Source organism: Melopsittacus undulatus, chromosome Z (assembly GCF_012275295.1).
Source record: "Melopsittacus undulatus isolate bMelUnd1 chromosome Z, bMelUnd1.mat.Z, whole genome shotgun sequence".
NCBI lineage: Eukaryota > Metazoa > Chordata > Aves > Psittaciformes > Psittaculidae > Melopsittacus > Melopsittacus undulatus.
The window spans coordinates 82,058,170-82,080,586 of record NC_047557.1 but is presented as its reverse complement, the minus strand read 5'-3'; the positions used below and the strand labels follow the sequence as shown (position 1 = coordinate 82,080,586).

At 50.6% G+C, this 22,417-nt stretch overlaps 1 protein-coding gene across 1 annotated transcript in view; it reads right to left on the bottom strand.

The window, feature by feature from the left end:
* Positions 1-727: 727 nt before the first annotated feature.
* PLEKHG4 (pleckstrin homology and RhoGEF domain containing G4) overlaps positions 728-22,417 on the bottom strand; it is a 78,128-nt gene continuing 56,438 nt past the window's right edge. Inside the window, exons 14-22 of the mRNA XM_034073112.1 lie at positions 10,930-11,867; positions 9,168-9,417; positions 8,366-8,455; positions 7,811-8,035; positions 6,736-6,906; positions 6,078-6,255; positions 5,329-5,445; positions 4,980-5,243; positions 728-4,433 (exon numbers count right to left, since the gene is read on the bottom strand). Of these exons, the coding sequence (XP_033929003.1) occupies positions 4,108-4,433; positions 4,980-5,243; positions 5,329-5,445; positions 6,078-6,255; positions 6,736-6,906; positions 7,811-8,035; positions 8,366-8,455; positions 9,168-9,417; positions 10,930-11,867 (2,559 nt within the window). The 3' untranslated portion in view covers positions 728-4,107. The remainder of the gene's footprint in view (positions 4,434-4,979; positions 5,244-5,328; positions 5,446-6,077; positions 6,256-6,735; positions 6,907-7,810; positions 8,036-8,365; positions 8,456-9,167; positions 9,418-10,929; positions 11,868-22,417) is intronic.

The following is a 22,417-nucleotide window of genomic DNA, read 5'->3' as shown; positions in this document are numbered from 1 at the left end:
TCCCCTCTTGAAAATGGGGGTTATATTTCCCTTTTTCCAGTCAGCAGGAACTTCTCCTGACTGCCACAACTTCTCAAATATGATGGACAGGGGCTTGGCAACTACATTTGCCAGTTCCCACATGGGAAAAAAGAAGACCCAAGGACTACAGAGCTAGTAGTGCTCAAATACAGTTTGGACAGGGCTTGCAGCAGCCTGCTCTAGTGGAAAGTGTCCCTGCCCGTGGCAAGGAGTTGGAACTGAATGAGCTTTAAGGTCCCTTCCCTCCCACACCAGACTAGGATTCCATGAGTTTTGCTCAGCTGCTCTCCAACTCTGAACAGCAGCTCTGTGTAGGGAGGAACCTTTGCAGCAGGTGCCACCTTTGGTTTTATTTCTCATACCTTGATCAGCAGCATGTGGGCTTTATCTAACAGAAGATGAATCTCTTGCAAGACAGGACACGCTTTGCCTGTATGCTCCTGGTGATTCTCCAGCCATGGCCCAGTGTTCACCTCCCTCCTTGCCTGGCTGTGGAGAAGCTGTTGCACTGGGCTGATACTCCACACTGGAAAACCATGTGAACTTCAGTGAGACCCCATCAGTCTCACTCTACCACCCTGGCTTGAAAACCCTCATGTCAATCCCTGACTTGTATTCCAAGATGGCTCAACAACCACTGTCCCCTGAGCCCACCCACTTTCTCCACTGCAGCCCATGCTGAAATCAAGATACAATGCAAATGAGATCATACAAAGAAAAAAACCTTTATTAGACAAACCAATCAAACCCTGAAGAAACAGTGTCAGGTAAATGTGACTGTTTTTTCCAGCAACGCAGAAATCTTTAAACTGAGAAATTCAGGAAGTTTCATATTCCTCTTGTTGCATTAGTTAAGTTCTCTCTCTCCTGTGACATGAGACAGTGGTGTCCTGACAGCCCAAGACTCTTGCACTAATACAGCAATTACTTTAAAATAGTAACCTCTGAAATCTTCCCTGTCCAACTGTTCCCACACAACTTTGTACCAAGGTTTCAAACTGTGCTCTCTTTGCTGTCGAAAAAAGACCAAAAGTTTAAAAACATCCATCTTGTTAAAACCAAACAAGTGATTTATGTACAGCACACAGGTCCCAGGCTGGAAGGAGACTGCTCTGCACCTTCAGGGTGACCTGTGAGGTTTAACAGCTGAGACAGGCCATAAGTTACTGCTGCTGCTTCTTCCTCAGGCTGAACATAACAGACACCAGATGAGCCTGACTTACAGCACTACACAAACCAGAAGTAAATCAACAGGAACTTAGCTGCAAATAACTATGGTTTCCAAAAATGCTCATTTTAATTTCCCCTGGGTCGCTTTGGAGCACAGGGCTCCCGTTACACTGTGCTGCTTCAAACAATATGCAGGAAATGCTTGGCATTATAATCAACCCATCACACCCCAAACCTGCTGGTCTTGGATGCTCCCAGTATGCCAAGCTCCTCACACAAGCCACAGCTACAGACTGGAGTACGTGGAGAGGGGCTCAGGTGAAGGCAATGTGAGTGGTCAGGCCCCATCACCCCAAAACCCAGTGCATCACCACAAGGCATGACGGGATCTGAACTCTGCCACTTGCACCCTGTGCCATGGGACCTGACCCATGTGGCACAGAGGACATGTGGCAGTTGCAGGACATTACAGCAGCCACACTGGGAAATGGTTTAAATTAGAGCTGGAAGTTTTGTGACCTCAGACCATCCCCTCTTCCACACTCCTACCAACATCTGCTGGCTGCTCCCTGCTCTGCCTTGGCCTTTCCACTGGCATCTGGGAATTCTCCCCTCTCTCAGGAATATGTGCAGGTTTAGCCAGCAGCTGGTTAGTGCAGAAGTGGCACAGGGAGAGCTGAGAAGCTGACAGGAGGTTACCACAGCTCAGCACCGAGGCACTGGAAGAATCATCTGAAGAAACAATTCACCTTAACAATGAAATTGCTTTTATTAAAACAGAAGTGTTAAGCCAAGAAAATAAATTACTGCTATGATAGACATATTTAGAACATAAGGAAGGACGTTAAATCTTGAGCTCCAGGCCAATATAACCCCGAAACAGAAAGTTAGGCTACTTTTACTTAAATACCTAAGTTTCTCTTCATGCCCTTCCAAAAACTTTATAAAACGTGCAGCTTACAGAACAAATAGTAACAGAATCACTTGTAACAAAATCTGTACAGCTCATAGCTTTAAAAATAATACTTTTTTTCCTTATCTCCAAACAGCTATGTTACTATTACTCATAAATATCAGGCAAACATATTTTGAATCCCCAAGGCCCCATTCGATACCAAAGCTATTACATGTAGTTGAAAGAAACCTTCCTGGGACTTCCCCCCAGCCATAGGTCACGTTTGGGGCTGTTTGTGATAATGTGTAAGAAAAAAAATGTATCTTCATAGGTGAAGACTGTCTCATTCTGACGGTCAGAGGTCTTCAGGGAGTTTGAAATGGCAATCAAACCTGGAACACAGCAGCGTGCAATGGGTTAGACCGGCTGCACTCCCGCCATGGGGCAGGACCCACGGTCCCTCTGTCCTGGTGATCTTGGAAAATGCTTGAGATCCCGTGTTTGTCAGAGCTGTGTTTGAGTGGGGAAGGAGTGTTTTATTGGAAAAGACTTGCAGGAGAAGCATGATTCTTCCCCTGTGAGGAGATCTGCACCTCAGAGCTTGCCCCAAGGCTCAGTCCTAGAAGCAGCCACTTCTAAAGCCCCAGCTGTGACTCCCCCAGCAGCTCAGGGTATAACATTTTAACCTTGGCTGGTTCTGTTTAGCTGGTTTTAACTCCTGTACCTGTGGACATGAGCCTGTGTGGTCATCACAGCCCACAGTGCCAAACCTACCAGCCACCTAGTGCCCTGTGCCTTGGCCCTCTAGCCCTGATCCTGCCTCCCATATGTGCATTCCCCTCTGCTCTCTATGAGCAGGGAGGCTCAACCCTAAGGCCAGAGAGGAAGGAGCTAAGGCAGAAGCTGGCTGATGTGAGTGGGCCATGACATGACTTTCCAAAGGCTGGCACCCACACCAGTGCTCTCCCTCCTCAGAGCAACAGCCATTTCCTGGCAGGGAAGGCATCCTCCTGAAATCAGCTACTCCCCTGGGCATCCTGGCCCAGGTTCCTCCACCTGGTGATGCGCAGTTTCCTTAGGAAGTTCAAAGGAAACTGTGGGATAAATCCAGCTTGGGGACAATACTGTGGGTTCTTCAGGGCATGTCAGAGGGAATAACTAAGAGCAGGATTTTAGCAAACAGCCACAAGAAACAGATTAGTGGTTAGACAGCTGGCCAGCATTCAGAGGAAAGCAGCTCATCTGAACACCAGTGACTAAGGTGGTACTTAATTCTCTACTGCCTGGAAGGGATTTTGCTTGTTTTGCTTCTGCTTCAAGCCAGGGAGGCATCAGATGGGCTGTTTGAGGTGACAGCTCTATGGAAGCTGGTCTTCTCTGACCAAATGAATCAGAGCTCAGAGACCAGCCAGGAATGCATGTGGAAAACTTTTAATTGAGAAGCTGAGGGTAAGGTTCCCCTGACAAACCTGACCAGCATGTAGACCTGCTGGAAAATCCCCTTCAGGGGCTACTTACAACTCTGCTTCCTTGGGTGGTATACATGTGCAGAGGGGCTCACACTATTGTTGGGGGACTTATGGTGACCTGGCCTGCTTTCTGCAGAAGAGAGAAGCCAGCATTAGTACAGGGTTAGAGGACAACAGCATCAGGACATAATCTAGTGGGAAGGGAAGCGGCTGAGAACTCTCAGGAATGTAACAGGAGATGCACTGACAGCTCAGAGCAAAAGGCTCCTGCTCCTTCATCTCACTGCTCCCCAGAAAAGGCCCAAACCTCCCAGGAAAGGAGCTCAGCAGCATCTGCAGCAGAGCCCCATCCATCCCAGGAGGTCACGCATGTACCCCAGCCCATGACAGCATCATAGCTCCTGTGTGTGCAGCATCCCCTCCCCATGCAGCCTCTAGCATTGAAGGCCCTTTCCAGAGCACCTTCCTGAGGACCTTGGCCACCAAAGAGGAGGCTCCACAGGAGAGGGGCTCTCAACCATCCCGGAGGAAGTTAAGTCTCTCTGGTCACTGTCACTTCCCCACAGTGACCCCTAGACCAAAAGCAGCATCTTCAGTTTCCCCAGAAGTGGTGGCTTGAGCTGGGGTGGCAGTTGCAGGAACAGGCAGAGTGAAGAGAGGATTTTGGCTGCTTGCACTTACTGCAGAAACGTATTGCCTGTTGGGGAATCGGGGCTTCTCCACTACCGCAGAGCTGTGCTGTGAGCCAAGGGGCATGTACGGTGGTGAGCCTACATCTTCACAGAAGCTTTCTTGTGGGATGCTGGAGACACAGCCACTGTCAGAGCCGCTGGAGCCGCTGCCTGACATGCAGTGTGAGGACTCAGAGCTCTCTGTCGCTGGAGGAAAGAGAGGAAGGCCACCTTGACAACCATGATTTTGGCCTATAGGTCTATGCTATATACACTTGATAACATGTCTGTTTGCAGAGGCACTGGCCACACGAGCCCACAGATAAGCCACACTCCTGTATGTGCCTTTTAAAGCCATAGGTCACAAAATCACCCAAGTGTGGCAAATGATGCTAGAGATTGGTAGGCACTGGCCAGGGAAGTTCACACTGGGGAAGCCAGGGATCACTAGACCAGGCTGCTGAGAGCAAGAGCTGGAGTGCCCTGTACCAAAGGGTCAGAGACATAGCACTGGTCTTCAAGGCCACAGCAGCCCCAGAACCACCACCAAGCTTCCCACAGGCATGGCTGCAGATCACAGAGTGCTTTACTAATCCCTGCATCCAACCTAACTCCCAACTTGGACGTTGAGACAGAGGTGGCACAGAAAGGTCAGGGACAAGACAAGACAGGGACTGCAGAGGAGCCTGATCTGACCCCACAGCTCACAGAAAAAGGTGGGAATGAGCTGCAGAGCATTGGGTTCATACGTACTCAGTGAGGGCTGGCTGCTCGTCTCATGCTCCAGCTCATCTTCCTCAATGCAGGTGCTGACGTCAAAGGGGCGGCTGGGAGCCAGGACGCCAGACAGCAGAGCCTGGTCCAAGTACATGTGGAGGTTGAGGGGCCCCAGAAGGGAGGAGGAGGAAGGGCTGTATGCAGCAGGGGTGTTGCCAGTAGAGAGCTGTGCCTGTGTCCTTTTGTAGGGATTGGAATGGTCAAACAGAGACACCGCGATAGATGCTCTGGTCCTGGCACCTGCCAGAAAACATACAAAAGAAGCCTGAGTACCAATCCTACCCAGCTCACAGGGAGCAAGGAGGAAGGCATGGTTAACACTCACCTCTGCCTTTCATGATGTAGTCAATAGCACGGTCATTGATAGCTGCCTCACTGGGTTTGATATCCAGGAATGGCTTGTTGCCCACACCCATGGAGACCATCTCCTGCATTCGGATTTCTGGGGAGGAAGAGACCCACAACCACACAATGAGGCTGCCCCAACCCTCCCCACAGGCACTATGCAGCCCCAGACCACAGCACTCCTGGGCCAGGCTATTCCTGAGCTATTGAAATAAGATCTGTCTTCCCCTTGCTCCCCAGCCCTGAGGAGCCTCCAGGGACAAGCAGTCATGCCCTGCTCTGGCACAGTAGCTCAGTGCCATGCTGCCTATGAGAGTCCTACCAATCAGGAAGCCTGCAGTGGAGAGAAGAGACTCAGCCAGCTCGACTGAGGCAGCTGCCACTCCAGCAGTGGCCCAGATCACAGGGAGAGCAGGAAGCCTTACATGAGCAGAGCCCATGCTCACAGGGCAGGGAACCCGGTGCTAGTATCTCTCATTTCTCCCACTGATTCCAGGGGCTGTCTACAGTGACACAGACCTTGGACTGGTCAGGTTCCCTGGGGATGAAGGGCAGGAAAGGGACATGCGCAGCCAAGCTCAGCACATGCTCCTGAGGCTGCATACCAGCACACAGCCACTTGCTGCAAAGAGCTGCCTGCTAACATGCTCCAAACCTCTTCAGGACAGCATGAGCTGAACAGGGCTCCCGCACCTTCTGCGGCATAGACACCCCAGGAAGGAATCACACCTTTATTGCGGGCTGCCTGCTGCCACAGGATCTTGGCAATGTCACTGGTCCAGGCCTGCTTAGTCTCTGTTGAGCTGGCCTGGAGGATGTAGGTGTCACTAGACTTCCGCCTTCGGAACCAGATCTCAAAGCGCAGGCCACTATCTCCAGAGTTCTCTGTCAGACCAATGTCTGCTGTCTGCCAGAAAAAGAGAAAAGCATCAACTAGGGCTGCACAAGGAGCAGAAAGGGTAAACCCTGCCTACACCCTGTGCCAGAGCTACCCTCAGCTCAGCAGACCCAACAGGAAAGAGCCTGAGGATTTGGAGAGGAGTAGGTATTATCTGGATGCTGCTGAGCAGAGACAGCCCAGGCAATTCCCAGGACTTCACTCAGGGTCAGCACCACCTCCCTGCCATGCACATACTGCCTTTCCCTTACATTACCTATCCCCTCAGAAGACCTTGGCCCCACATCTCATAGCACAGAGCAGGCCCATGCATCAAAGTGTGAAGTATTCCATTCTGGATTCAGTGCATGGCTTGAAAAACACTTAGCAGTGATGGGAGTAGTTTTTCTGCTGAAGGTGCTCCCGCTTCCCATTTCAGAGCCATGGGTCCATGAGGAAACCAGCCACGGATGCCTCCTGCACAAGAGGTAGCTGCAGGGCTGCCCTTACCTTGAAGGAGCGCTTGTAGATGTACACATCAAAGCCACCCTCGATCCTCTTTGGCTTGCTGAACAGGATCAGATCCTCGAAGAGGAAAACATGTCGCTGGCACTTCCTACGGCCCAGCCAGATGGTGAACTCATCCTGCCGCACCAGCTGCCCCTGCTCCTTCAGGTTCACCTGAACACAGGGCACATCCTGGTAAGACCCCACAGGATCAGGTCTGGGCAGCCACAGATAGCAGGGTCCCATGTGGCTGTGGTGAAGAAGTGGCAACTATGTGCCATCTTAGGGGGGTTCCTGGAAGAGGTGGGGCTGTATGGTATTGCTGGAGGCCACATAAGGCTGAAACGAGTGGCTCAGAGCTCAGAGGAGAGTTGTGCCTTTGTCCTAGGCCTAATCCACAGATGACCCTCTCCTGTCACGCTGAGCAGATGTGTGACAAACCTCTGGGGTGACAACTGGAGGCAGCAGCCAGAACTTTCTTTTAGGGGGAAGAAAAGATATGAAGAGGAAACAAGTCCCTTCAAACTGCCAGGAGCACATTTGGGTCAGGAGGCCAGTCCCTCAGGTTTTCCTTCCCCAAATCCACCTTTCTGCACCTTGAGCCTGGGGGTTTATCATCCTCTAGTGCTGCACTTCACATGCCTCTCCCTCAAGTCCCACCTAGCTGATTTTGGCCTACCTTGGGCATCAGCATCTGTTCAATTTCCTTCTTGCAAATTGGCTGACTCTCTTATCACCAGCTCAGAAGAGATGGAAGCCCCGAGGCAGTCTGCAGGATGGAATCTGCAAGGGCCGCCAGGCTGCCACACCTCACCAGTAAGCACCAGGGAGCGTGTTGTGACAAGCAGCTCACCCAGCTCAAACCAACAGCATCCACAGTGTCTGTCCTAACAGACCAAGACCTCCAAGCCCTGCTGTTCCCTTGCCCTGTGCCTCAGTAGTCCTTCTAAGCTGTACTGGCTCTTCTTCACTGTAGGAAGTTGAGGGGGTGCTCACCATACAATCCACAGACCCTAAGTCTTAGGTAAGGGGAAGATGAGTGGCTCCACCCACCGGGCAGGGGAGAATAATAACGTACATCACAGTCGCGGATGGCATCCATGGCCAGGAGGTCATTCCCATGCCGGAGCTGAAACTTCACCATCTCCTCAGCAGCACGGAGGTATCCCAGCTCCTGCTCCTGTGCCTCGCTGCACTCCTTGATCAGGTCCTTCAGGAGTAGGGCATATTTGCTCATTCGCTGGATGGGTTTCAGCAGGTAGGAGGCCAGGTCCATCTTATCCCCAAGCTGTACCTGCTTGAACTGAGAAATGCAGCAGAGTGAAGGCAGTAGCACCCATGGAGCACCCAGTGTGCCCCAGGGAGGCACTCATACAGGTCTCCTCACTGGGGTGCTCTCTTTGCTCTGCAGGGAAATGCAAGGCCCTAGGACCAGTGCTACTGTGTGCTGGGCTCCTTTCCAAAGCACTTGCTGCATGTCTGACCCCTGTCCCCCATGTACTCTTGTCCAGAGAGCTGTGGCAGGAGAGCAGGAGAAGTGCTGAGCATGCCTTGAGCAGGGAAGCTGGGCTTGTTTAAACAGATTAGAGACCCAAACACCAAGACGAATCATGATGCAAGCAGTGGAATCTACCTTAAAGAAGGTATTCCCATGGCTGGTGAGCAGCGAGTCCGACTTCGGCTTGTTCTTGCTATACAATGCATACATCCCAAACTGGTCTTTCTGCAAAAGAGAATCCCATGTGAGAAAAATGCCTGCCCAGGAAGCAGTGACAGCCATGCTCTGGGTTGATTAGTCTAGCTCTGCCTCCCCAGGCTGCAGTAAAGCCTCTTATGACATTAGGAGTGACTTTGCTTCAAGTTCATTAAGAGTCAGGGAATGTTCTTGTCTTCATAAAGTAGCTAACACTTTTTAATCCATTGTCCTGTTACCCCTTGTCCCTTACATTCCCCAAAAGGTACCATTCACCTGGTAGCAGCAAACATGCAAGGGTCAGCTGAGCTTAAGACCAGTGGCAAGTGCTTCTCCCTAGCAGCCCTTTCCAAGAAGAGCAGCAGGTCAGTACCTCCCCCCTCACTGAAATCACTCTACATGGACACCACAGACAGATGACAGTGTAAGGGATACTTCTACATAAGCATGTGGGCTCTAAGGAGCCAAAACTGCCTTCCTGGCAGTGACTCTTGGTAGTAAAGAGCCACAGGAAAGATAAAGAGCATCTGCTGCTGCCTGGGCTCAGCCTCACAGAGCCATCCCCAGTCCAGCCTAGTATTTGAGCTGGCAATGCACAAACCAACCCAGCACAGGGTCCTGAAGAAAGCCACAGCCCACTGACTTGAAGGTGAGCAGCCAGATGTACAGGCACTGCTGGGCAGAGGAGCCACACATGTGTCTGAAGGAACCTGGCCCAAGAGATGAGGTGCTGGTGCCTTACGTGTCGGAGGAAGCAGTGGCTGACCCTAAGCGGGTGGTTGCAGCAGCTCTCCAGCTCCCGCAGGAAGTACTGGCTGTGGAAGTCATAGAGTTTCTCCAGGTTCCCAAAAATGACGCTGCGCTTCCCACGCAGGTCCTGGGGGAGGTCCAGGCGCTCCATCTCAGGGAAGTAGCTGTCAATGATGTAGTAAAGCGACCTCACGTATTCCCGCTCCGTGGTTACCATCTCATCGATGATGTGACGCAGCTTGCTGTGAGAGGAAAAACTCAACCTTGAAGGGGCCCAGCCTGGAGAAAGGCTACAGCAGTCACAGTGCCTGCAGAGCATGGGACTGTCCCTAGAGAATCCCTCCCCGAGACCAAGCATAGAGATGAGGTGGTCCCTGAGCAGCACAATCCAAGCTCAGATTCACAAATGTCCATGACAGATTTGACCCTGAGCACTGAAAAGCTCGCAGCTGATCAAAGAAATTCCATTGGCTTTTCTGTTGAGGAAGGGTGAGCCCCTGGCTGGCTGTGGTCCTAACCCAGCCTCAGCAAGACACACAACCCTTAGCATATCCAGCCCCTGCTCTGGACACAACAGCTGCTCTGCAAATGGCTGAACTCCTAAAACAACAGGGACAGCAAAAGTCATGATAAGTTCTGTGAGGAGGAGACAGCCTGATGACTGTGTGCTGTGGGAGGCAAGTTAAGCCTGGGAGAACAGAAGCTCTGAACCCAGGTGCTGTTAGGCTTGTGCCAATTTAAATGAGAGTAAGAAACAAACCTTGTATCACTTGGTCAGTGAACAGCAATTCCTAGCACGGGTTGCTCTGCACATCTCTGAAAGGATTGCTCTTAGGTACTCGAGGTTTCCACTGTGAGGCACTGAAGCACCAAACATTACTCCAACTGTGCCTGCCTTTCCTGCCTCTAAGGCTTCCTCAGGCCAACTCCTCCCACTGTTCAGAGGACCCAGCAGTGGGACTGCCACAGTGCCCATGGATAGGAGGACTGCTGCATCACTCCCTTGAGAAGCACAGCAATTACTTTCCTGACTACTGGTATTCATCCCCTGACATGAGTTTTTCTGACACACAGTAGGGTATCAGAGGCCCTGTCCAGAAGGGGATGTCTGCAGCCCTCCCATCCAGAGCAGTAGCAGTGGAGGAGCTCTGCAGTCCCTCTGCACTAATTTCTCATCTCTCCTACCAATTTTTTCACAGAATCCCAGGCTGGTTTGGGTTGGAAGGGAGCTCAGATTTCATCCAGTTCCAACCCTTGCCATGGGCAGGGACACCTTCCACTAGACCAGGCTGCTCCAAGCCCCGTCCAACCTGGCCTTGAACACTGCCAGGGATGGGGCAGCCACAGCTTCTCTGGGCAACATGTGCCAGGGCCTCAGCACCCTCACAGGGAAGAACTTCTGCCTAAGAGCTCATCTCAATCTCCCCACTTGTCAGGTTAAAGCCATTGCCCCCTGTCCTCTCCCTGCAAGCCCTTGTCAATAGTCTCTTCCCAGATTTCTTCAATCTTTTCCACTGAGAGCAGCTGACAGACCTGCCCTATGATCCCCCTTCAAGCACAGTCAACATCCCTGGGCTCTCCATAGCTTACCCATATTGCAGTCCTACAACAAAGTATGTAGCTGGAGCTACACCTCCATCTATCTGTCCTGTATACTCTCCCAGAGTAACTGTCACTGCAGAGCCCTTCACATCTTTGCTGGTTGCCTTTTCAATACCCTGAGGACCTCAGCATTGAGCATCATGGCCACTTACCTGCCCCAGCTCTTGGCTTCTGACACAGAGAGGCAGCCCCTCGGTCCCTCCTGCACCGGGCAGTCTGCAGGCCAGTTGTGAATGCCTTGCTGCCGCAGCGCGAACGTCCTGTCCACCAGCTCCGTGCTGCTCACCTCAAGCCCCTTGATAAAGACACCGGTGTTGCCGTACCTGGCCGGCTCGCTCAGCGTCCTCTGGCAGCCTGACCATAGGCTCTCACCATAAGGGAGGTCAAAGCTTTGGGCCTTCCGGAGCATCCTCCTGGGAGGCAGCTTCCCAGGGGCAGCAGTAGGTGTGCAGGATGGCTTCACCTCTAGAGTTTCTAATATACTCTCCAGGTTTGGCTTTTCTTCAGGCAGCTTTGGAGACTTGGAGGCCCCGCTGGCAAAAGAAACTCTGCTCTGAGGACCAGGGCTGAGAGTGGCTTGGCCCGCAAGCTCTTCCCCAGCACTGACATCACCAGGGCAGCTCAAGGAGGGCAAGGGCACTTTCTCCTTAGCCCACCCCAGAGAACAGTTGGGCCTGTTGTAGCAGTGGGGTTTGCTGCAAGTCCTGTCCCAGTGGGACCCGCAGGTGGCCCCCTCAGAGTGCCTCCAGTGGGACAGGCTGCCAGCCTGGGGCTGCTCCCCCAAAGCTGGTTTCTGGTCTGACAGCAGAGACCTCCTTGTTCTTAAGGCTGCTTCAAGTTTCTTCTCAAAAACCAGCTTGGTCTCCTGGCATTTAGACCATGCAAACTTCCACTGCTTGAGTCCCTTCTCACTCTTCAGCTCACAGGCCAGCTCCTTCATCTCCTGGAATCGGGCATCGCTGATGTCTGGGTGCTGCCCCTTGTAACTCTCCAGGCACTGGATCACACCCGTGCAGTGTTCAGTGGAGCTGCAGTCCTCCATGCTGATGCAGGCAAGGTGCCGCATCCCTTCCAAGGCCCACTCGTATGCCTGTAGAGCAAGGACAAAAGGCAGCAGCCAGTCACAGAGGCTCAGTGAAGAATAACTCTAAGTCGGTGCCTCAAAACAAGAGAAAGGATTAGTGTGTGGCCACCACAGTTCCTCGAGTGTGAGAGGAGGGGGGCTGCTATTGTCAATAGGGCTTTAACAATTCAGCAAAACAGACAGTTCCTTTATGCAGAGGGCTTCAGCTGTGCTGGCTGCTCTGTCACAGCTCCACCTCCACGACAGGTCCCTGTGTTCCCCCAACACTGCTGGCCACATTTGTCCTCTCTGAGCAGGGGACCCAGTGGAAGCTGCTACCAGGGCTCCAGATATTCACATCTCAGTATGGCCTTGCTCCGTATAAAACCTGGAACCCACCCTCCTCCTTTGCCAAGCCATTCTCATCATGACCCCATGGGGGGGCATCAGTAAGCTGCAGGGAATGGGACCGCTGCTCCCCAGGCCACTTCCCTGGAACTGATGGTATGCAAAAGCCTGGAGCTCAGTGAGAGCTGGGCTCTGGATCACATCAAGTGCTCTGCCCCATCCTTGCAGCAAGTAGGAATCAGAGACCTTTCAAGTCCATTTGCAACTTGCACACCTCCTGTGCCTGCTGGCACCCATGCAGTGTGCCATGCCCTGCCTACCTGCCTGGCTCTGCTTGTTCCAGCGCTACATGCTTGTGCTGGTGAGTCGACTACTGAGCTCAGCAGTTTATTTCTAATACTACAGGAATGCTGGAAGCAGTTTCACAGGGCTTAACTAAAGCAGTGGTATGTATGCTGGGTTTGCTAAAACTGCTCTGCCATGTCAGGAGAACAAGAGGAGCAGGACAAAATGTGGTCTGATGTGACAGAAAAGGTAGGAGTGCCTTACCACAAAACACTGTGCACAAAGACCTGTCTGTCACCAATAAAAAAGAAAGGCAAACATCTGAATTGCTCAGGCTCATGAGCCATTACTCATAAATAAAGCAGGGATGATGACAAGGCTTAAATCTAGAGTGAACAAGATGTGACCAGTTGCCATAAGCCTGACCAGGAAACTTTACCACATGGTGAAAACAGTCATTTGTTAAAATCAGATACACAAGGCAGAGAAAACACCCAGGACAGGCCTGCTTCTACCTTCCACCAACTGCCCAAGACCAGCAGGTGTGCAGAAATACCACAGCCTGTCCTCAAGATAAGCCAGACCATCTCTAGCCTGACCATCTCTAGCCTGACAGCACTTGACCTGTCAGGCTCCAAGTACCGGCTATGTTTCTGCAGAGGAGCAATGCTTATGCTTTGTGCCAAGAACGAAGTGACCACTCTTAAATAATTTTCCAACAGCCTTACTGTGGCAGCCTTCACTCAAAATGTTTAAAGCACATATTTTTGTGCCTTAGACACCAAGAATATCCAACCAAGCCTTATGCAGACATGGAATAGTCACTCCATCTCCCTCAGGGACATGGCGGTCAGGTTCAGGTGCCAGACTCACTGTCTGTTGGTAACAGAGGTACAGAGGGCAGGAGGTGCTTCACTGATGTAGCACCCAGCATCTGGATGGGGACAGTTATGAGAGCCAAGAGTCTCTGTATTAGAGCTGAATGCCAGCACATGTGGGGTAGCCTGCAGACTGAGCAGAGCCACTCCAGAGACAGATTCCAAAGGAGCTCCCACAGCCATTCACACTGGTCTTTTGAGCTGCAGCTGCATGGTATGCATGCAGCCAGTCCATTACTCACGCAGAGCAAGGAGCTGCTTGGGGAAAATGTTTCTCACACAGCCCTATACAACCACAGCACAGGACAATCAGAAGAACAGCAGTCCCCTCTCTCCCCATCACCCTGCCCAGAGCAGCAACAGGCCCCTGACCTGCCTCCTTCTTTATCCAGGCTTTACACTGTAGACAGACACTGGCACAGGTTGCCCAGAGAAGCTGTGGCTGCCCCATCCCTGGCAGTGTTCAAGGCCAGGTTGGATGGGGCTTGGAGAAACCTGGTCTAGTGAGGGTGCCCCTGCCTGTGGCAGGGAGTTGGAACTGATTGAACTTTAAGGTCTCTTCCAACTTAAATCAGTCTGGGATTCTATGACATACCCACTGCTGGGTGCTGGGAGGTAGGTACAGAAGCAGAGGACATGCCAGACCCTGATGAGAATCCACATTTATCCAGGATGTGGAAAGATATTCTCTGGGGGCAGAAGCACACACAGCAAGGTGAAATGCTGAGTGCGGCGCAGCCCAGCAGATCTGCACAGCAGTGACAGATGGTCTATTCTGCTGTGGGTTTGAGCTGCTCCCTCCAGCTGCACACAAATCAACACCAGCCCCTTCCCAGCTCTTTTCAGAGCAAGGGCTGGCTGTCAGGGTGGGCTAAGGGCATGTCTCACCTCTCTGGCTGTGCCAGTCAATGGGTAATCCTAACCAAAGGCTGCATGCTGGCTTCATTTCACTCACTGATGGGAAGAGCTGAGCTCGAAAGGCACACAGGGCTCTGAAAGAGGGTGCTGAGAGCAGTGTGCAGGAATGGGAGAGCCAGCAGGCCAGCCTGGCCTTTACAGCAGCCAGCTGGGAAGGGAGCCTCCCTGTGAAGGCCTTCTCTGAGGCTGGAGACCTCACTTCCATGCACAGATGGGACAGACAAAGAGAGAGGAAAAGAATCTCCTTTTATTTCAAGGAAACACTGTAGATCTGCATGGGGCCACAGTGAGGAGGAACTGGAGCTAAAAACTGCAGAGGGAGGCAGTTCCACCACCTCTCATCTTCACATGGTATCTGTCAGCTCTTGGCCAGGGCTTCAAGGGCTGCACAGAAAAGAATCTAAACATCGATGGCATTTCTTCCAGTCCCAGTGCCTGTTGCAGGCCACTGAATAGCTCAGCTTTGTTCCCTGCACAATGGGAGCAGCCCTCCACACCCTGCAGCTTGCTTGGTAACATGCTAAATGGTCACCAAGGCTTTCTCCAGTCATATCATCAGCTTCAACTGCCCTTTTAGCACACAAAATTCAGCCCTCTCCCTGGACCATGTGTGCATTGGCACCCAGGGGGGAACACCCTCATGCAGGCATGGGTACTGTGATTATCTGTGTCCTGGTAAGGTTACTAACCACACTCAGCCAAGCCAGGATACTACCCTCCTCCTGTGGGGCTTTTTGAGAGCAGGCAGCCCTACAGCTCCTCTGCCAGGCTGCAAGAGCTGCTTGTATAGAACAAGAGGCACCTGTGTGCAAGGAAACTGAATCTTCCCACCCGGGTTTGGAACCAGGCAGGAAGAAGCCTGTACCTCTGCTTTTGATCTTTACAGACAAGTTGTTACTGAAACTCTCAATTAGAGGATTAAAGACTAATGTGCTTCCTGCACACACAGGGGTGCATGAGGAGTCAGCAACAGGTTGGTCCTGCCAGGCTGCCCAAGGAGACAGGGGCTCCTGGGCACCTGCAGAGCCATAAGGAAGAGCCAGGGCCTTTCCTGGAGCATGGAGCAACCCCAAGCCCATCACCTCGTGTTGGTCACTCCTCATTTCACCACAAGCAAGGCTTGCAGTGCATAGAGGACAGAGGCTCCTGGGGTCTGTTGTCTTTGGCACCACTGAAGTGCCATCTGAAATCACAGACCAAGAGAAGCTGCTCAGCCCTGGCTCAGGGAACATTTCCAGCACTTCACAGAAAAACTACAGGAGTCCTGGGTCCTCAACAAAGCCATCACTCAGATACCATACCTCATCAACCCAAACCTACTGCAGACTCTACCAGATTCCTCTCATACTCAAGGTCCAGTAATCTTTAAGACACCTTTCGGGTAGCCAAGACAGGAGACAGACACTGCATCTGCAGACATATGCCAGAAGAGGCAATTTCAAGGTGAGCTGCCTTTGTTTAAACTTTCTATTTCATCTCTACTTGTGGGGAGATGATAACTGTATTTTTCTTGTTACATAGGAAACTGGGTGTCTGCACAAAAACTCTGTAACTTTCTGTAGAATTATAAAGCACATGCCTAGGTGGGTAACTAACTGCTGCAAGAAAATCTGTTTCTGAGTCTGAAGTGACTGCACAGAGGAGCTGAGAAAAGGGTGATGAAAAGCCAAGACTGATCATGATGCAGGCAGTGATGCAGCACAGCTGTGGGATAATGACTGAAGCACAGCAACAAGACAGACCAAGTCTCCCATCCTTCTGCAGCAGTGCCCCAGGACTACAAGCCCCTTGCTCCTTCTCAACCCAGAGAGCAGCACGAGTTTGGAACATGCCAAGGACAGGGAAATAGAAACCAACATAATCAAACCAAGCCTTGACCCAGCTTGTGTGCAGCTCCTGTACACCAGCTAGCTGCACTCCGTTGTTTGTTAGTGAAACACAGATAAAGGCATATCTTTGTGGCAAGAAACAACTCCACAACTCCCATTTAACAAGACCTCTCACCACCATGTTCACTCAAAGTGCACTTAACTTTAGCCATGAGTTTGGAGAGCAAGACGAGACTGGCTGGCAGCAAAGCAGACAGAACTGCTGCAACCAGACAAGGCCAAAGCATCACAGGTACTGTTGTGAACTGAGCCAAGAGCTTCCCAACAACTGCACATGGTGCCATTGTGGTGGCACAGGCTCCTGCAGCTGCCCTACTCTGCCAGCAGCCCCAGGTCTTGGCACTGAACCCTGTGGAGCTGAGAGGCCAGTGAAAAGAGTCACAGGGCACTTATCAGAAACCAAATCCAAAGCAAATGCTGTTCTCTTGCAGAAAAATGCCTACTCTCAGCTGTGCTCTTCTCATTGCTGATACTCATTTGAGCCTGTTCCCTTTCAAGTCCATCATGGTTTTAGGCCACTTTCATAACTGACTCCTGCCCACAACACTTATGTGTCCCTTGTCACAGGCTGCTGCATGCATGCTAATAGCAGCGACTGGATGGAGACTGCCTCGTATGCCTATAGTTCAGAAGGGCCACAATTAAAAAGCCATTTTACATCAAAACATAGTAAAAGTGAAACTACCCAGGCAAAAAACCTTACTGTCACAAGGGTTGTGAGCTGGCAAACACTGACAGCTAACTCATTCTCTGCTAACTCATAGACCAAGTCCACTAGAGCAGAAAGTGGTCAGCCCACCACTTGCATGGGTCTGCTCTGAGCTTTCCTCAGGCTCCCACCCACCCACACCAACAGCACCCATGAAGGAAGCATCAGGGGACTCTGCAAGACCTGCAGAAATCTCCCTGGCAAGTTGACCAGTTGGTTAAAAGCAGACCTGATTCTACCTTCCCATCTGTACAGAGGGGGTCCATATCCTGCTGGCACTCAGCTCAGTGCTGTACATTACCATTCCTTATGACCAGACTGGAGCAGAACCACTGCTTCAGAGCAACATCTCGGCTCTGGCTATTCACAAGCAAAGCTGCTAGCCTGAACACCAGATTGAGAAGCCTTGGCAACCAAAACCAAGGTGGAAGGGGAAGGAGCCATGCTTCACACGAAAACTACTGAAGTTGCAGAGAACACCCTGACTGGGTGCAGGCCAGATACTCTCTGTTATCCAGGGAGAGAAAACATCCCAACCAAGCCCAAATTCAAGCAAAATTCATAGCAAGCCCCAGCCCACAGCAAGAGCAAGTGATGCCTCCTAGACACTGTGATGCTTTTTCCACATCTCTGCAAGCCAAAGCCCCTGCTTACTTGTACCAAAATGCATGGCTCCATGAGCAGGCAGTTACACTTGCATGGACGAGAAACCCTGTAATTTCAGAGCACAAGCATTTCAGCTAAGTCACCAAGTTAGAAGTCTCCTCTGTACACTGATGTTCATTATCATTCTCTTCCCACCCTGTAGCATTCAACTTTTCCAAACTGCATTTGAAGCCCTGCCAGGGATTCATTAGCAGCAGAAATGGAAGTGATCAAAACTGAGTCCTATGCAGATGTAGCTGGTTAAAGATGCTCAGCTTTAAACACTGAGGAAAGGACTCACCCTCTTGAAATAAAAAGCTGAACCCTTTCTGAGTTGCTGTGTAACTCAGAGTGCACCCCTTCTCTCTCCAAGAGAAGAGAGACCACTAAAATCACCTAAAACTAGCTGCTAAGGAAACTAAACTTTAGATCCTGTCTTCACCTTTCTGCCTGTTACCAAGTGTCAGATGCTGCACAAACCCTGTGGGAGTGCAAAAGATGACAGACAAACACAAATTTCTTCGATTTAGGCATAAGAAAGCAGAACAAGCAGTTACGCACAGCTAGGCAGGAAAGAAGATCAAGGGGTCAGAGAAGCAACATGGGTCAGGGTTGGTCTTGGCACACCACAGCCCAAGCACCATCAAAGGATGCTCATTAGAGCAATGTGCTTGGAAATCCTTCTGCAGCAGCACTCTAGGTGAACAGCACCAGAACTCAGAAATCCCTTCACCTCTCCCTCAGGGCAGCCAGGCTTGACAAGTCCAGGAGAGTCTAATTAAGGGAGAATATAATTGGATGAAATAGGATTGCACATGATTTCTGCTCTCTTGACGACAGCACGAGGACCCAAAGGGCAAACGCGGCTGGCTGTGCTGGTGCTGGCGTGCAGGGTGCGTGCTTGCCATTCTGAAATGATGCAACTGCCAGGCAACACCTAAGGAATCTCCATTAGTACCAGGCTGACTCCACTGGTGAAATCACAAGCTACAACAACCCCTGCTGCAGCACAATTCAGAGCTTCCACCAACCTGCCTATGCCAGTTTCACTACATATCTATGTAAAGACCCACACATATGCATAAATGACACTCATATGTATGTATTTATATGTGTGTGTATAGAAAACGAGTACCAGCAAGTGTCTGATATTTGTGCTCCCCATGGATCCCACTGCTCTGCAGCAGCAGCAAAATTCCCAACAGCAACAGTGTGCAGTGTCCCCTCAGTTCTTCCTTACTGCCTCACAGTTTTTGGATAGGTTTTGCACTGACTTTTCTCCCCCTGTTTTTTCTGTCCAACCAAGAGTATTTTCTCAGTGTTTCAAAGCTCCCGATTCCAGAGGACTGGGGCTAAGTTTGCTCCCAGTACAATCAGAAACTTACATGCTTGTCTTTGATGCAAAATAGCCTTTTCAACTTTGAGGCACTGCCTATTTATTCAGCAGCTTTGTGCACACACAAACAGCACAGCTTCTGTCAGTGAAATCTGCTCACAAACCCTGCTTAACAGAATAAAAGCAGATGCTCTTTCACTGCTTTGGTGAGTATCCTCCCTCCTTTCTGATGCTCACAGGGACAAACTCAGACTGCATGCTAAAATCCAATTTGGCCACTGTCCTGCTCTCCTGCTGCTCAAATCAACTGGAATCTGGTGGCTGGTGCTTTAGTTGGTGACAACCTACTCTCTTTGTCTCTCTTTGGAGAGAGCCAAGAGCCTCACATTACCAGATTAAAGATCAAACCACAGCAAGATGCATGAGTCAAAGCTGGCAACTTGCACAACAGCAACAAATCACTGATCAGAGACTAATGCCACCTCCAGAGGCTTTTTGCATGCCTTGCTTTCCCATCTGTCCCAACAGTCGCATCATTACACTGTACCAATAACACACTGCAATGGTACACCGCAGGCCAGTGAAGACAGGCTCGGCTGTGGTAGGTGTCTCCCCTCTGCAGTGGCTCCCTTAAATGAGCCATGCTCTGCTGGGGATTGCAAAGCCTCCAGTGTGCACTTGGGTCAGGACAGGGGAGCATAGATGCTCTCTCTGTAGCATGCAATTCACATCCTTTCTCCTGTGACAAGCTGAGCCTATTTATTATTTATTATTCGGTGATGGGCTGGGATCTCTGCACTGCACTGCAGGACCTTTGGCCTTGTGGAGCTGCAGCCCCAGCTCACCTTTGGGCCTCTCCAGGGTAGCTGACAAAGCTAGAAATAGCTCCCCAGTTCAAGAGCACCTAAGATGTACTTGGAGGATGCAAGCCCCCAGGGAACAGGCAAAGGAGCCTAGGTAGAGGCATTGGGTGCTGGGGAGAACCCTGTCCATATGCCCAGGGCTTTGATATGCAGATGGAAGCTATTGTGACCTTCAGCCCCATCTGTACAACGAGGGGAGCTTCATGGGGAGAGTGCTTGAACAGATCTATTTAACTCCCATGACTAAAGGGAATTCCAGCCTCCAGGAGGATCTGAGCATCCAGATGGATACCAGCACAGAAACATGCAGAAAATCTGTCACGCAGCACAGCTCCTGTCTCAAGATCAAAGTGAAAAAAAGCACCCAAAGCTAACATTTTACACACATGCACCATGCTGGGGCAAGTTGACAGAAGATCGCTACTAGTATCACATCTTGCACATCATGTGCAATGCAGTCCCCTGCAACAGGAACTGGGAAATCCCTAAACATGCTGTGCAGAAACACTGCTTTTGTGTCCTTACTGCCCGGCTGCCAGTGTCATGACCCTGCAGGAGATATGATCCCCCCCGACTTAGAGAAGGGCAGTCCCAGACTTACACACAACTGTCAGTTTTATGCTTATGGACAGCCAAGGACACAGAGGAAACAGAATTGTTTAGTTTGGAAAAAAACTTGAAAGATCAAATCCAACCATTAACCTGACACTGCCAAGTCCACAAGTGCCACATCTACATGCCTTTTAAATATCCCCAGGGCTGGTGATTCCATCACTTCCCTGGGCAGCCTGTTCTAAAGATTGACAACCCTTTTGGTGAAGATTTTCTTCCTAATATCCAGTATAAACCTCTACTGGTGCAACTTGAGGCCATTTCCTCTTGTCCTGTCACTTGTTCCTTGGGAAAAGAGAGCAACCCCCACCTCACTATAACCTCCTTTCAGGTAGTTGCAGAGAGTGATATGGTCCTGCCTGAGCCTTCTCTTCTCTAGGCTGAACACCCTCAGGTCCTTCAGCCACATATTCCTCATCACAGTTGTGCTCCAGGCCCTTGACCATCTCTGTTTACCTTTTCTGAACACCACTGAGGACGAAGGCAGAAGGTGCTTTCAGCATATCAAGCACTGCCCCCCACATACAGCAGAACGTGTTGGCATTACTGGGATCAGGAGAGGCAGTTGAGGGGTGAGCATCCTACATCCCAAAAAATGCTGGGTCATCTCCCCTAGCCTATTCTTCCTACTGTGTCTTCCACTGAGGAGAGGATTCAGCCAGCATAGCAGGAGGGAAAAGGACCCGAGACAGGGATGAAAGCTTTCATTCCCTGCACATGCCACAAACACATCACACAGACATCATAACACACTACAGAGGAGCCTGAGGTGCTGGGACATGTGTTCAAACGCATCTCAACCCATGAACACCTCACTTTCAACTGCAATTGTGCTTGGACTTAGCACATGAAAAGCAATAATTAATTCACTGCTGCCCTGTAACAACTGAGGGGTAAGCTTCTGCAGCAGTTTCATAGCCATGTTGTGTAACCAGAAAGGAGCACCCTATGCTGCTGCTACCATTTAACACTCACCTCTTTTCACAGAGCTTGTGGGAGCTAAGGGCACTGCTGTGGTGCCAGTTTAGCAATAAAGTCACTGATGAAATACAGGAGAAAATAACTTGGGCACCAGGAGATCTAGCAGTGAATTACTAGAGTATTCCCAAATCAGAGCAGTTTCCAAATCACTGATTTTGCAAGAGAGAAAAACACAGGGGAGCTGTAGTAGATCAAGTTTAAATGTCCCCTTTGATGGGAAAATAAACCTTAAAGGCTTGTTAACTTGCAAGAAGACTTCTCCAGCTAAAAACTGGCAGGAAGGAGAAGGGAGAGATTTCACACATTAACCTTGCATGAACCCTGCCAGAGGATTGATTTTCCAACCTGGAGGCTCATTCCCCCAGCTGCTCCAGGCTGTGCATGAAAAAGGACACCCCCTGAAGCGGGAGAGCAAACCAGACTAGATGCCTGTCTAGGGACAAAACTTCACAGTGTAACTGAGGAAGGAGGAAAAGAGGCAGCTGCTGTCAGGCAGTGCTGAAGCCAGACTACAGTGTCTTCCTCCAAAACAGTTTTACAGCATCAGGAAGTTATACATTTCTCTCCATAGCACTACTCCAATCTTCCCTTATCATCCTGCACCAGTATCCAGGTGAAAGCTGTTACTTGTTACTTTTGCAGTAAAGCAAATCTCTGCACAGAGGCAGAGAGAAAATAGCCCACATTAAGCCTCTCTCAGAGACACTGTTATAAGCCACGGCAAACCCTCTTTTGCTTAGAGGTGCTGGGACACAGCTGACCTGCACAGGCCTGCTAGCAAGTGACTGCACCTCTGTCCACTGTAAGCACACTGCAGCACAACACATCAAATGCTGCTTTTTCCACTTTGTCACTAAGTTCTACTCTCCACTTCTCCTCCAAGCACATTTCCAGGGCAGGCAATCATAATGCCCTTTCAGTAAAACTAACTCAAAAAAAAAAAAAAAGAAAAAAAAATCTCAGTTTCAGGTCACAGCACCAGGATCCTTTCCAGCTTCCCACAGACCAGCATTCCCAGCCCTTCTTCCCTCATCAAAGGCTAAGCAAAAAGAACCAGCAATAATTTATCCCCGAAGGAGACTTGATTTTTTTTTTGTTTTCCTCAAAACCATC